The sequence below is a fragment of the Dermacentor andersoni genome, chromosome 4 (assembly GCF_023375885.2).
Source record: "Dermacentor andersoni chromosome 4, qqDerAnde1_hic_scaffold, whole genome shotgun sequence".
NCBI lineage: Eukaryota > Metazoa > Arthropoda > Arachnida > Ixodida > Ixodidae > Dermacentor > Dermacentor andersoni.
The window spans coordinates 44509612-44524195 of NC_092817.1; the positions used below are offsets into that span (position 1 = coordinate 44509612).

Below are 14584 nucleotides of genomic sequence, written 5' to 3' on the forward strand. Positions count from 1 at the left end.
CTCAACGTGAAAAGCAATTTGCCAGATTAAGTATATGTTCTTCGAAATATTTGCTTATTGTTTGGCATGTGAACGTCGTCTGGTATTTGAACGCCGTTTTTATGTACCTATATCATCTTGCAACTCACTTCTGGTGCTCCAGCGGTGTCGAAAGGCCGCGTAATGGAGGGACGTTTCAATTGCACGCGAAATGAAACGAAACAAGAACGATCGCGCATGGCAGAGGGCATGGAGAGATGCCGAGCGGCCGCGGGATGACGAGGGAAAGCGGGACGCGGGGAGCAGAGCGCGTCTGGGGAGCGGCGGGAGAGAGCGGGGCGTCGTGGGGAGGAAGGGTCCGCTGCTCCCGGAGGAGGAGCCTGCTATAAAGCGCTGGGGGAGTCCCGATGCCTCGATCAAAACACCGCGCCTCACCGGGAACGTGCCGTGGAGGGAGCGATCGCTGCATGCCGTGAGCGCCGACCGTGTGTGCGGCGCTGGTTGCCGTTGCTGGTGGTTCTCTTGGTGCTGTGCGTGCGACTGAACGCGTACTGTTTTGCCGGGTCCCCTCCGGCACGTGACTCCGCGGTACCGATAGGCGCGACTTCGTCGGAGCAGCCACAAGCCGTACATAGCCGTACTGTGAACTCTCTGTGTGCCAGGCCTAACAGAACCCGCATTGGGCAGTTTCGTTGGGCATCGACTTTTCGCGCGGCGCGCAGCACGCGGACCCGATCGCGCCGATCGCTCGAAGCGCCGCCGTTGAGGTGAGGCACGTCGCGGCTTTTCAGGACTTTGCGTTGAGATTTGTGCGTGAGCGAGTAGTGCGAAAGGCGGGACCAGGGAGTGAGAGACCGAAGTGACAGGTCGATATGAAACGTGCACCTGACGTACCTACATATAGATAGACGGGAAATAGAGTGTTGTGGCTGTTATGAACCACTAGGGAGTGGTAAGGTCTCGTATCGGACTTGGCTCAGCTAATTAGCTGCGTTCTTGAGCAAACATGGCACTTCCAGTTGAACTTCGCTTGTCCTGAAACCTGATCGAACAACTGCAGCTTTCGGGCGAGCCACTATGGTTCGTCGTCGTTAAGTGGCCAACTCGGCAGGCACAATCTTCAACTGAATGCATATCCCGCGTTTGGGACAAATTCTGCAGCGGCTTCGCTCGAGACGAACGACTAGTCGGTCGGGTGCCTGATATGATCTCGTTAGAGATCGTCGGCTGAAGAAAGCGCCCGGACCCTGCGTGGTTTTCGCTCGCGAATATCACACGAGCTCAGAGAACGGAAAAGCGGTAGGTTCTGGTTGCGAAGACCGAGCAGCACTGGAGTAGCGCAGAGAGAGAGAGAGAGAGAGAGAGAGAACGCTTCGGCCATGGACTACGGATACCTGAACCAGGCTGCTGCGGCCAGCGCCGCGTTCGAACCATGCATGGAATCCGCGGCGTGCCAGCTGTCCTGCTCGTACGCTGAGCTTGGTCCTCCGACGGCCGCCTACCACCGCTACTCGGCGCCCGTGCCAAGGTCCTTCTCGGCACCGCCGTCCGCGTCGGCCCCGACCTGCGGCGCGGCGGGACTCATCGCTCGAGGAGTGAGGCCCGAGCCTCCGCCACCTCCGCCACCCCCGCCACCGCAGCAGCCGCAGCACCACCCGACGCCAGTCTTCCCGGCCATTCAGAGTAAGTGCGGGCCTTGTACTTTTAGACCTCAGCGACTGCGTGACGCTCGCGTGCACTGGCAGCTCGCGGTAGACCGATGTCGCGTACTTGGGGTACACCCGTGAGCAAAGTATGCGGACCAGGGATTGCGCGATAAAACTAATTTTCTCCTCGGTCTGTGAATGCAACTTGAAATTAGAGACTGCAGTCCATACTTGGCATTACGAATTTTCTAGCGCACTAGTCAGTTTCCGCTTATGCGGGTTAATTACGAAGAAATTCTGTTTCTTCGGCGACCCTGTGGTCCGTATACTTTTGCTCCAAGTGTACGGGACAGTTCCTTATGTCCTCAATATTCTTCGTTCCTGGTGCTCGTCCCCTTTTCCCTTCTCCAGTGTATAGCAGTACCTTGAGCGAGGTGTAGTGTAGCGAGATCGAGTGGATACTTTCGCGATGTCATGAGTACCAAGCATAACTCGCGCCCTTCGTTTCTCACGTTCCTGTCGCATATAAGTCTGGCAGAATTACATAGGGAACACTCTGGCTTGATGAGCGACACAATTAGCGAGCAAGTGAGAGTTAATAAAATAGATGGCTTCTATAGCCATGATGATGCCGTGACTCTGCTGATGTCCGGGATAAGAGATACGTTATGTCACGCAGGCATCTGCCTTTTTTTTTTCTTTATTAGACGTCATCTCTTTCGTGGCTCTTCACCTTTCGCTGTTGAACGCAGCCATATGGAAGGAATAAGAACAGGATTTGAGGTGATTACCAGGCTCACGAAAAGCGTGCATATTTTATTACTATAGGTTACAATAATCACAAAAAAAGAATGATCCACTATCTTAAATACAGAAAAATTAATCCGCGCATTCAAGACATCTTCAGCCTACGTATTCAACTTACACTTAATTATATTGTATAATCGCGAAATAGTGTTTGTGAGCGTGTTTTTTCTTGCGGCGGTTGCTGGGCGCATCGACGTCATTGATTCTATGACTGTCTGTTGATGCTGACTACGCCTACACTGAATTTAATCTTGAAATTGAACATGTTGGAACAGTACAGCGGGTTTTAATGGACACCGCGGGAGGGCAGGGTGGGGGGGGGGGGGGGGGGGAGTTCCAAATTGCTTATACGTACGCCTATAGATTTACACACAAGAGCGGTTCTTTTTTTTTTTTCACTTTGCTCCCCATCGAAATGCGGTCGTCACGGCTTTAAGTCGAGCCCGCGCACCTCGTGTTCAACAGTACAACGTCACAGTCACCGAGCCACCTCGACAGGTGGCCTATATTTCTCTAGGTTGCGTAATACGCATGCCGCGGAGCTACTAAGTTCAAACTTTCCGTCTTAACACCTTTCTTCTCATTATATGGGAAGAATATGAGCATTAATTCATTCTTATACATGTATCGCCTACACGACTGGTGAGGCGCTGTCGCGGCTTGCATTTTCTCAAATAAATTGACGTGACAAAGAAAAGATGTTATAAACGTTCCGAAACAACTAGCGCGCTTCGAGAAAATTGGAGCTCCGGAATAATTTCTGCCACCCATAAAGCTGTTTATTAACGTGCACATATACATGAGTGTCCGAGCGCTCATGCACGGTTCTTCCATTGTGGTGCGACTTCCGCGGCAGGTCACAAAACAGGACTACTACATTAAAAACAATGATAATAAAGACGAAAGATATAGTTTGTTGCAAGAAACACTGGCCTGCGTGCTCGCACATCACCACTTGTCTAGGGCGCTTGGTTATGTGAGCATATCCCACTCATGATGGATAACGTAAACAGAGAGAGATAAAGGTGGAAAGGCAGAGAAATTAACCAAGGTGGCGCGTGGTCGGCTACCCTACACGTGGTAGAGAGGGTAAGAAAGTCAAGAAGGGGGGGGGGGGGGAAGAAGGAGAGTCATTGTGCGCACACCCGCAGATGAATGTCCCCTCACGTATATAAGTCCTCTTACGTATGTAGTCGCATAGCTCGTATATCCCAGTTGCCTTCAAAAAGCGCATGCATTAGCGCTTTGGTGGTCTTTGTGCATACTGGAGTTCTTCGGCCGATGTCCTGGGATCTTTGCTTTCGAGAATTGTTTGTGGTATAAGCGACCTAGACTATAGCACGCAGACCACGCTGTTGGGATTCGGCGGATGGGCAGTGGCACAGAAGGTTCTCTATAGTTTTTATCACAACCGCAAGATATTGCTTCAATATTCTTTTTTAGAAATTTCATTGTTGCCAGCAATTTATGATTTACAGGAAGCAGAGCTTCTAAATCCAAATTGTGTCCTTCCGGCTGTCAGTAACATAATACTCTTTTCTCGTAAGTGCGAAGTATTTCATTGAAATTGGTTCAGCGGTCACTGAAATGAACCATTTCCGCGCCCTTTGTGTACTTAATTTGGGCAGTCAACATTTATCACAAGATAAGATCCATCTTTAGTAATTTTGTCCTTGTTCGTTCTTCTTATTTTTATTTAGACGTTCTTCTTTTGAAATCCATGTTTCCACATAAAACGATTGACACAAGCACTACCTTTCAACTCAACTTAAAACAGCACAATTCAACACCACTTCACTGTTGGAAGATAGCGCTTGTGCCTGCCGTTTGGTGTGTTTCAATCTCATCCTAAATATCCGAGCAAGAAAAGCTAAGAGTTTAGATTCATTCTGGCTTCATCGTCTGTTACTCCATATGGTTGTGACTAACAAAAAATTTAGCCTGGGCCTCGCATCTCCTTTATTCTGCTCGCTCATGCTTCTGACTTGCTACTTCAAACGGAGAGAAAGTGGGAAGGATAGCGACAGAGGAGGCAAACGATGGTAAGAAGTGAATATGATGACAAAAACAATGCGTGTTATCCCACTCATGGGCTAGCAATACCTTGGACTAATGGAAAACAGCCAGCATTATCTCTACAGCCTGCATTTCTTGCATTGCTGTCTAAGCCACAGGCGTGCGCAGATATATAGAACCCTATTGTAAAAAAATGCAGGTGCCAAAGTGAGACGAGCAACGCTCTTGAACTCCCTTAGTTACTTCCGTTCAAATCTCCACCTTCCAGGGAACCCCTGGCCTATTTTGAATGGGACCTAAGAAAGTTTGTCTTTGGCGAAAGTCAGCTGAACGATCGCTCAATGTGTGTCTGCCCGCATTTGGGGCATCCGCACACCTAGTTAAACAAAAAAAAAAGAACGTCTCATAGTTCTATAATAGAGTTGCTTTCAAGCGTCGCTAGCTATCATAGTGAAACTAGCTTAATCTAGCTTAATCGTAGCGGTTTTTTACACAAGCTTTATCTTCGTGAAAAAACGGGAATAGTGCAGGCAAAACTGTGCAGAAGACAACGTTGGCACTTGAGTGAGTAAATTATTAGCATCAAATTGGAAAGTTTGGCGACTATTGTGTCACCGACTTCTCCACAAATAATAAACTGTTCATTGATCAAAGGATGATAAATACGTTTTGGTAATAAAACACATTTCGTAAAGGCACTTAAACAGTCAACGTAGCGGGAGAACAGTAAAAAAACGCCACATTCGAGGTGTTTTGCAATTGAACAAGTCAAATGCAAAGCAAATTTAAAAATAATTGCGGCAGAATTCCCATCTCACGATGGCTGTTGACGGTAATGCGTTAGCGTTGAATCAGTATAGCGACACAGCGCATTGCCACCGTCGAAACGAGGTATGTATGAGCCCTACTGTATCGCTTCCCTAAGAACACTCGGCGCCATCTAGCGCCACCACCACGAAGCCCGGGCGTGGCCTCTGAAATGCACGACTCCTGAAAAACGCGTCATGTAGCAACCAGGCTCCTCTATCACACTTCTTCCTGGACATGCTGCACCACTGCCACGAAGTCCGAGCGTGGCCTCCGAGACCAGAAGCGTGGCGCATCAGTTCCTGTGAACGATGAGAAATGTTCCCTCGCTTGCCGCATAGTCAGTGGCACATACTCAGTAACCCACGTTGGCGAGCGGTTCACTGAAGAGCGGCAAATACCCTTTGAATTCACGGCGCAGCTAGCTAGAACATTGGCGTAAAAGGCGTTCATTGAAAAGCAGCAAATACCCTGCGCATTCATGGCGCAGCCTGCTAATGCGTCGGGTTGGTGTCGTTTAGGAACCCTTGTGACGTTCGTTCGATTCCGCTCAGCATCATAGAAATTTAAGGAATCTTATTGGTCATTGTAAAGCGGCACATTCCTAGTGGCGCATACCTACTAGTTACCCAAGTTGGCATCAAGGATGTTCATTGAAGACCAGCGCGCACCTACTGGCACACGCTCAGTGACCCAAGTTGGCATAAAACAAGTTTATTGAAGACAAGCAGAGACCGAGTGGCACGTGCCAAGTGGTCCAAGTAGGCGTCAAATATTTTTTTCAAACATCGGCGTCTACCCAGTGCCGCATTTACAGTGACCCATGTCGGTCTGAAAGAGGTTCGTTGAAGCGTGGCACGTATGTACACATTGGCACATATATACCGAGTTACCCAAGTATACGGGAAGACGGATAGATAGATAGATAGATAGATAGATAGATAGATAGATAGATAGATACCGGAAAGTGCGTGAAGTACCCTAAGAAAGCTAATGCATTACACACACAAACAAGGGCACGCTAATGGCTAAGGCAATTTGTTTTTATTTTTATCTCACTCCCTTTCTTTCACCATCTAACATCGAGTAACAGGCCAAGCCTGTCGCTGGGCTTACCTCTAGAGTTTCATTCGACTCTCTCTCTCTATCTCTCTATCTCGCTCTCTCTCCAAGTCACATCTCTTCAACGCTGTTTTACTCTTCGAGGAACAGTCTTTGCAAAAGTATAGTATAACTTTAAACTTGGCCACTTCAGTTATCTTAGGCTGCTAAGAAACTAACGCCAGTGGCGGTTCTGGAATTATCTTGTTCTTAACTGGACGAAATGTGACGGCACTCCCGCCGCATGTTCGTGCTGATACTGGAACATTTCAAGACCACAATGTCCATATGTCATACATGCCAAGAACGAGATTTCTTTCCTAGTGTTTTTGCGAACGACGTAATACTATTGCTTGCATTTCAACGACGCTGTGTTGATTGGAACGAGAAAAGAAAGGCATGTATGAATGAACGCAAAATTCTTAATATGGTAGGTACAACTACCGTGAAGGAGTACTGTTGTAAAAGTACTATCCTCCGCGAAGAGAGCCATGTGCAGGGCGAGATGCAGATAGTGCAGGGAAAAAATAAACTGAGTTTATTTCTTTTTCGGGCGGACCAACTAACCATGCAATCAACCTTCGATTGGTAGCAGGATGTTTGAGGCTGATGATGGGCAATGATGAACGACGTGTGTTAAAGAATCCAGCAATAACAAGAAAATGAATTTTAACGTTACGATAACACGTTTAATGCGTTAGCGCTAATTGCCCTCTTATCCTTCTTTTTTTTGTGACAGCAAGTAGATATGTGTAAAACTTGGAAATCGTGCGTAACGTAGTGGCGCAAGCTGAGTGGTCAGTGTGAACAACATAAAATACTTGAAATTTTGTATACCTATCTATCCCATCATTGTCGTTTATCACAGTTACATTGCATAATAATCAACTTAGAAAGGTATTCACATGATGATATGCTTTGAATCTTTACCGACAAACAAACATGACGATAAAGAAAGAGTCTACGAAGGGAAGTGCTCTTTGTAAAGCAAGAGTACGTCGGAGCATCTCGCGCACAAGACACATAAGCTTTTCAAAGGTAGCGCGATTGTTGAAATATGAACGAACACTAAGTCACACAAACACGATTGTTTGCGCACGTCTTAACAACGCGCTGTCTTTATAATGACAATGGCAAGCCAAGTAGGCCACCAATACCTCCTGAGCATATAATGTTTTTTATTTAATTGTCACTCTATTTCAAAGACGTGCAAGTATCCTCCTCACTAATATACGTTGCTATTGGGAGAAGAGCAAAGTCTTACGTCACCTAATTTCTGGCAAGTACGAACGGCAGCGCAAATTGATCTCACAACGTACGCCGCTCGTGTATGGCAGGAAAACTACGAATACCCTAGCGAGAACTTGTTCACTTGGTAGTTCATGACGCGCAAGCTGCAGTCGTAACGAGTACTGTTTTCTTACAGCGAAGCTGTGTATGGCTAGCCGATTCATCCGTCCGTCCGTCCGTTGACTGTACGCCGAAAACTCCTCCGGCGCAACCCCATGCGCATGCGCGACAAAGAAAGAAAGAAGAGAAAAAGAGAGGTGCGCGATTGGCTGCGCCAGCAGTGACGTCATTGCACTTCGTCGCAGCCGAGCGCGCGCGCAGCAGTTTCTCTCCCGTTCCGAAATGGGTAGGCCACGCGTCATATACGTACTACTGAGGAGCAGGCAACTTTCGATCAGCAAGGCCACGACCATAACCGGGAACGAGCTCGTCTACGCCGTGCCGATGCTGCGGCCCGGGTACAAGAACAGGGTCGTGCAGCCGAGCTCAAGCAGCAACTGCGCACCGAGGATCCGACAGCCTACCAAACCGTCGTTTAATGAACCGTCGGGATTAACCCAGTGGTTTATCATCTGTACGGAGTGCTTGGGCGGTGACACTTTTTTATAAGCTTTCATACATGGCTTCTTTTTACACTATTATTCTGTAAGAGTCAATGTTCATTTTCCTTTTACGCGCTCCAGTGACCGATAACACCGCGAGAGATTGTCGTCACCATGAAAGTGAAGTCTGTCGCTCTGTGTGTATCTGCGTGCTGCCTGCCATAAGCACATCAACCCAACAGACAGTGAAGCGAAGGAAAGCATGGTGATAATAACTGTGGTTATGATTTAAATGTAGATACGATAAATCGAAGGAAAATGTAAGTGGAGGAAAAGACAACTTGCCACCGATAGAAACGGACACTACATATGCCTCATTACGCGTGCGATGATCCAGCGGTTGAGCTACGTCGTCGACTGTTCTTCCGTCCATTTTCTTGAGTATTTGTCCATGTGTACTTATAGATCTGACCCTGGGAATGTTAGCTACCGTTGCTCACGGCCATGGCGACGGATGTGGAACATTCCCGTAAGCACAGGCGTCCCATAGCACGTGAACCTAGGAGCAGGCAATCCCTTCCTCTACTTCATTTGTTGCGTGATTCTTTGCACGTAAAATGTCCGCGCGTTGTATTCACTTACCTTACATGTTTAACAAAAGAACTTGTAAAGTGGATAGGTTGCGTGTTGTAGATTCGCCTGCGGCGTAGAGACACAGAGAAACATGTTTGTTCTTTTGTTCTACGTCTTTCGCGCGGAAATCAAATTCTGCTCCTGTGATGCGAACTGTATTCTCAAAGAAACAGGTACACCAGAGTGGTTCTACGAAACACCCTTGGCCAATTGTATTAGCGAATACATTGTCAGCGAACGCGGGCAACCTCAGTTACGAGCAGTTCATATGAAAAAAAGAAAAGAAACAAGACACATTGTCAATTCGGCTGTATATCTATTTAGCTCTGCCACATCCGTTTCATTCTCTATTAGTGTTAGACAAGCACCTATAGGCACATGCACTGACGTGACTTAAGCCTCCACATTATTGTACAGCCAGCACGACGAAAAAGTGCGTTTTTTTTCTAGATCCGCTTATCTCCAACAACAAAACGAAAGCTGCGCATAAGGCAGCAAAATTGCGTGTTTGAGGTCACATGAATACTCACTATACTCATTACTGACTTTTCTGTGCTCCTTTACTTTCGCGATGAATGGTGTGGAATCCAGTCGACGAACTTTTTGCATTGTGCCACTCAGCAATGCCTCAGCAGGGTCTGCTTGGTAAGGCGTCGTTTTTGTTCAGGCATCGTTATTCTTCGACGTTCTTTGTGTCGGAAGGCAGCACCGTACATTAAGCGATTAAGCGTACATTAAGTTCATGCACCTGCGCGTCTACGAGACGTATAGACGGCGCCTGAGTGCGAGCCCTTACGCGGGCTTCCACTCAGTGACGAACATTCGCTTTGTCGTGACTCGCCCTATAAGGAATACACCCAAACGCTTTCGAATCGTGCATCTATCTACTGCACACGCATATCTATGGTTATAAAAACTGCGGCTTCTTATCCTCTTCCTGCTGCCTTCACGAAGGGCGTGCTTGCGATGGGGAAAAAAAGAAGCCACGAGACCAGAGGCTGCGTGCTGTCTGTGTGTTCTTCGCAAGAAACGAGAAAGAGAGAGAGACGCCGTCGAATAACGGCCCTTGGTACGGGGCGAGAGGGAGTGGGGGGAGTGGTTGAGGAAGGGCGGGGGGCGCAGGGGTTATAACCGAGTTACGGGACGTGGTGCGCCGCTGGCCGCTCGTTCGGCAACGCGGCGGGCCGCAGCCGATGCTCGCTTGCTTGCTTGCTTGCGTGTCCAAATTACCGCCACCTCGCCGCTCTCGCCTCGGCAGCGCTTCCCTCCTCCTTTCTCTGACGGCGGCGGCGGCGGCGAGGCCGCCCTTCGCCGCAAATTTGATCAAAGGCACCCTGGCTTGGATATATAAAACGCTCGGGCCGAACCAACGGGGACGCCAGTTCGTAAGGTTGGTTCTCCCGTCATTCCACTGCGCGCACACATTCAGCGCCGATCGGAAGCGAGCTATCCTTCGTTCGGCAGAGGCGAAGCAGTGGCGAACAGTGGAAGAAAGGAGCCGTGACCAGCGGCGGGGCCCCTGGCTTCTCGAGGAACTTGACGCCACCGCGAAGATTTCCGCGCGCTAGAAGTGTGCGAGCACTACGCGAAGAAGGGGATGACGTCGTCAGTTCCAGTATATTGGCGGATGACGTCGTGACGAATCTACTGTGCTCTCTTCGGTGCGCCGATGGGCACGTCCGCTGTTCGAAAGAGTCGGGGGGATAGTGTCGGACCGGATCAAGATGGCCGCGCCGTCTCGAAGGTGAGTGCGCCCATACATTGAATCGTCGCACACCGAGGTCAGTGCCTCTTCGTGAGAGGTTAATTGAAAGTCATTATGGCGCAGATAAGTAGGTTAGCTGCAGCGGCGTTTATATGAATGTGGATGAATGTGATTGCAATTTTTCTAGCGCTTCGCATCCGTCTGAACGGCGCTAATGTGCTAGAAAGGCGAATCGCATTGACGCGCCAGGAGGTAGTAGATCGAGACGGGGCAAGTCATATCAAGCGGTGCGCGTAAAGACTAACGTGTCGCATTGAGGGAGAGAGGAAAAGCGAGAAGGTTGCCGCCCTGTGCTGTCCTCCGCTCAGCCGCGGAACGCAAATCGCCGGAAACAAGCTTCCGGCTTGTTTCGGACGAAGTTGGATGCACCGCATGCAAACGCTTCCGCATAAGTATTAGCCTGATGACGCTACTATCGCGTTCATGTAAACACGGCTTGTGAACTCTGTGCGCTGAGGGTATACTGTTCCTAAAACTCGCACGCAAAGCAAACGCTACTTAACTCTTATACTCGGCTCCCAGTGGTGCAATTGATCTAATCCGCATAAATGGAATGGCACTTGTATTTTAGTAGTTTGCTAAAAGTACCTGTGTACCTGTACCTGTGTACCTGTGTACCTGTACCTGTGTACCTGTGTACCTGTGTACCTGTACCTGTGTACCTGTACCTAGTACCTGTGTCACGTACCCACGTGACACAGGTACGGCGCGGATGTCAACTCGGCCGTCGTTCTTGTGATGCGCTGAACAGAATAGCGTTTATTGACGAACCGAAAACAAACCCGCATTTTTTCACACGCATTATATGTCACCGTAAAGTTGTTCAGCGCTAGTTTTACGTACAGAGCTAAGTCCACACCAGCGTATGTTCTCGTTAAAGTTAGGAACTGCGAAGAATGAATGTTAGCTTTCGTACCAAACCAAGAAGGAAATTGAGCAAGCTAGCGTGCACTTTCAGTAGTTGACGGCCTAACTACGACAGGCATAATTATTGCGTTTGAAAATCTTGCTACTTCATTTTCAGATAGTTCTCCAGCTATTGAGCTGTTAAAAATGCCGAATAGGAGTCGTATAAGAGCGTATTCTTTAGTCAATAACCACTTTGCGTGTCTTGTGGCTTAATATTTTACTTTGTTTACTTTCAAACAGTTCAATGTGTACTCAATGTATTTAAAGGTCGAAATGTGGCTCAGTCAAATATTTCCTAACGTTTGCCATTTTCTTTTCCTTTTTATTTCTCTATGAAAAAGAATGAGCTCTTCAAACCAGCTGCAATGAGTGGTTTGCCCTCACGACTACGTTTTACTGTTTCTTCTCGTTAAGTATATTGTGTTGATGAGATTAACCATAAAAAAAAGAAACATGAATAAATCAAATCAATTCTTTTCAGCAAAGTGCTTTTTCTTATTTTGATGAATCTTTATAATAATAATAAAAAAAGATTAAGAATACTTCAGCAGAGTAAAGCGTCGTTTTATCTGCACTTTCCCCGTTAAAACATTAAACGGAAACATTATTTAGTTACTGGGCTTGTTTTAATCTTAGCAACAATTTTCAATGTTTTTTCAAACAGCATTTAACCTATAGCTCAAATTTTGTGGTTCATTGTTTTCACTACAGAACCATGTATTCGATATAAATATTGTTATCGGTCACGCTTCATTGGTTTGATCAGAAGGACGTCTGAATTTCAACACTTGGACTTGGATCTTGTGAAAGCTGATGATGGAAGAGAAATCTAAACATTATCGCGAAATAATTGAAGCATTTCGCTGCAACGCTGATGTCTGTCCCCTCACAACTGACATATGGCTAAGTCAGTTCATATGCATACTCTTTCTCTTGAATGCAATGTTTTCCCCATCGAAGTTCTATTTTATAACAGGTTGGCAATCCCTGAGATTTTCCGTATTTAGTGTCTCCAGACATGCCAGGACCCTTTCGGACGCAAACAAAAACGTATTTCTACGAGAAATACGAATAAATGGTTAGTTCCGCGTGTGAAGACGAACGGCGGCAAGAAGACCTGTAATTTATACTGCATATTACATTGGGAGAGATAGAGAGAGATAAACAAAAGAAAGGACAAAGTCAGTGAGGTTGACCAGAAGGAAAAATACCGGTTGGCTACCCTACACCGGGGAACGGGGGAGGTGGAGCTAGAGAGACAAGAAAGTAGAGAGAGAGGAGAGATGGAGAAGGATCGCAAACAGGCGATCGCAGCCTGTCACTATCACCGCAGGCTATCACCGCGCAGTACCATGTTGAATAAGTGTGATGCCTCCCATGATGCTTACATTTTGCCTCCAGCTTTCTTTAGGCTACACTATATAAAAATGTATCCAATAATACTACTTTCCAAGCATTCAGACTTGTTGAGATATTTTTTTTTCTCGTGCGTGTTCTGACCTGTATACAGGGTGTTTCAGCGAACACCTTCAAAAATTCTTAAAGGTTGTCTGTGGTAGATGGCACAATTCTAGTTCATGAGGTGGTCTACTCGAAGAGGCAGATATTACTTGCAAAAAAAAAAGTAAATGCACAATCGACTAATTAACATAAAGTTCACTAATGAAGTTTTTAACTAATACCTTATAACCCATATTGCAATTTACAAATTCTAGCCGTGGAGTTCGCAAGGCTCAGGATGACAGCAGTTACGAGATATTAATTTCCGAACTTTGCGGAGAAATGCATTGGCGTTACGGTTACTTTTGTGCTTGAATGCATAAACGACGTTTTGTTAAGAAAGTAACTCGAACGCCAATGCATTTGTGTTCCACGGCGTTCCAAGTGAAACGCCGTGGAATCCGTTCCAAGTGGAAAGCCGTGGAGTCCGCCTTGCGAACTCCACGGCTAGAATTTGTAAATGGCAATATGAGCCACAAGGTAATTAGTTAAAATCTTAATTATTACACTTCCAGTTAACTAGAACTGTGAACTAGAATTGTGCTATCTGCAATAGGCAACCCTCAACAAAATTTTAAAAGCGTTTGCTGAAACACCCTGTATGTCGCCCCCCCCCCCCCCCAACCTCTTGGGCCCTATTGTATCTCGTATTATTGTTGATTTAAATGCTAATTATTCAGCGCATGTTGACACAGATAACTCATGCGTGCTGCCACAGAGTTATGTCGGTTTGTGCTTGCTTTTGCTTCTCCTAACGTTCTCAAACTACACTTTCTTGTAACTTTTCTGTCTGAAATTAATTATTCAACTGACTGGGACGATTACAGTGGCTACTGCGTTTTTCCGCTGAGCAGGAGGTCGCAGGTTTGACTCCCTGCCGCGGCTTCTGCATTTCTATGAGGACGAAATATAAAAACACTCGTGCACTTAGTTTCAGGTGCACGTTAAAAACCCCCGGGTGGTCAGAATTAGTCCGGAGTCTTCCACAACGGCCTCTCATAATACCAGTGTTCCTTTGGGAAGTTAAATCAATCAATCAATCAATCAATTTGTTAGTTCGACAGTGAAACCACCCCGACAGAGAGAGAGAGAGAAAATAGCTTTATTGAATTGGGGAAAGGGGGGATAGGGGATTAGGAGCTTGATGGGTGGGGCCCCAAGTACAGGGCTCCACTGGCCTCTGCCGTCAACCGAACGTGACCGAGAAGAGTCTTCTGCACCTTCGGGTGAGCTTCTCGGCCTTAAATACTATCTCTTGAGAAGCTATTAATTTTCGTAAGCGCTTGTAACCAGAGTCCCAAACAGCAACAACGTGCAATTAACTGACCACCTTTAGCGTCCCAAAGCAACGCGCAGAGGCTGAGGCGGACATCGTTGCAAGGTCATCGTAGCCGATTGATTTTGACCGCCCGAGGTTCCTTATGAGCATCAAAAGCCCAATACACGAGCGTTTTCTTGCAGAAGTAATAACACGGACGTTCGAGGCGCAATTGCGCCGTCGGCGCCGCAGCTGCCTCCGCTGTCGTGCTGACCTGCTATGGACGGCCCAGGAGGTGCTCGTGCGCGAAGGGTTAGGTAGTCTTCCCAGG

At 47.2% G+C, this 14584-nt stretch overlaps 1 protein-coding gene across 2 annotated transcripts in view; it reads left to right on the forward strand.

The window, feature by feature from the left end:
- The first annotated feature begins 415 nt into the window (after window positions 1-415).
- LOC126537027 (uncharacterized) overlaps window positions 416-14584 on the forward strand; it is an 85801-nt gene continuing 71632 nt past the window's right edge. For both annotated transcript variants that reach the window (XM_050184140.3, XM_050184141.3), the window contains exon 1: window positions 416-1662. In XM_050184140.3, the coding sequence (XP_050040097.1) occupies window positions 1359-1662 (304 nt within the window). In that variant the 5' untranslated portion in view covers window positions 416-1358. The remainder of the gene's footprint in view (window positions 1663-14584) is intronic.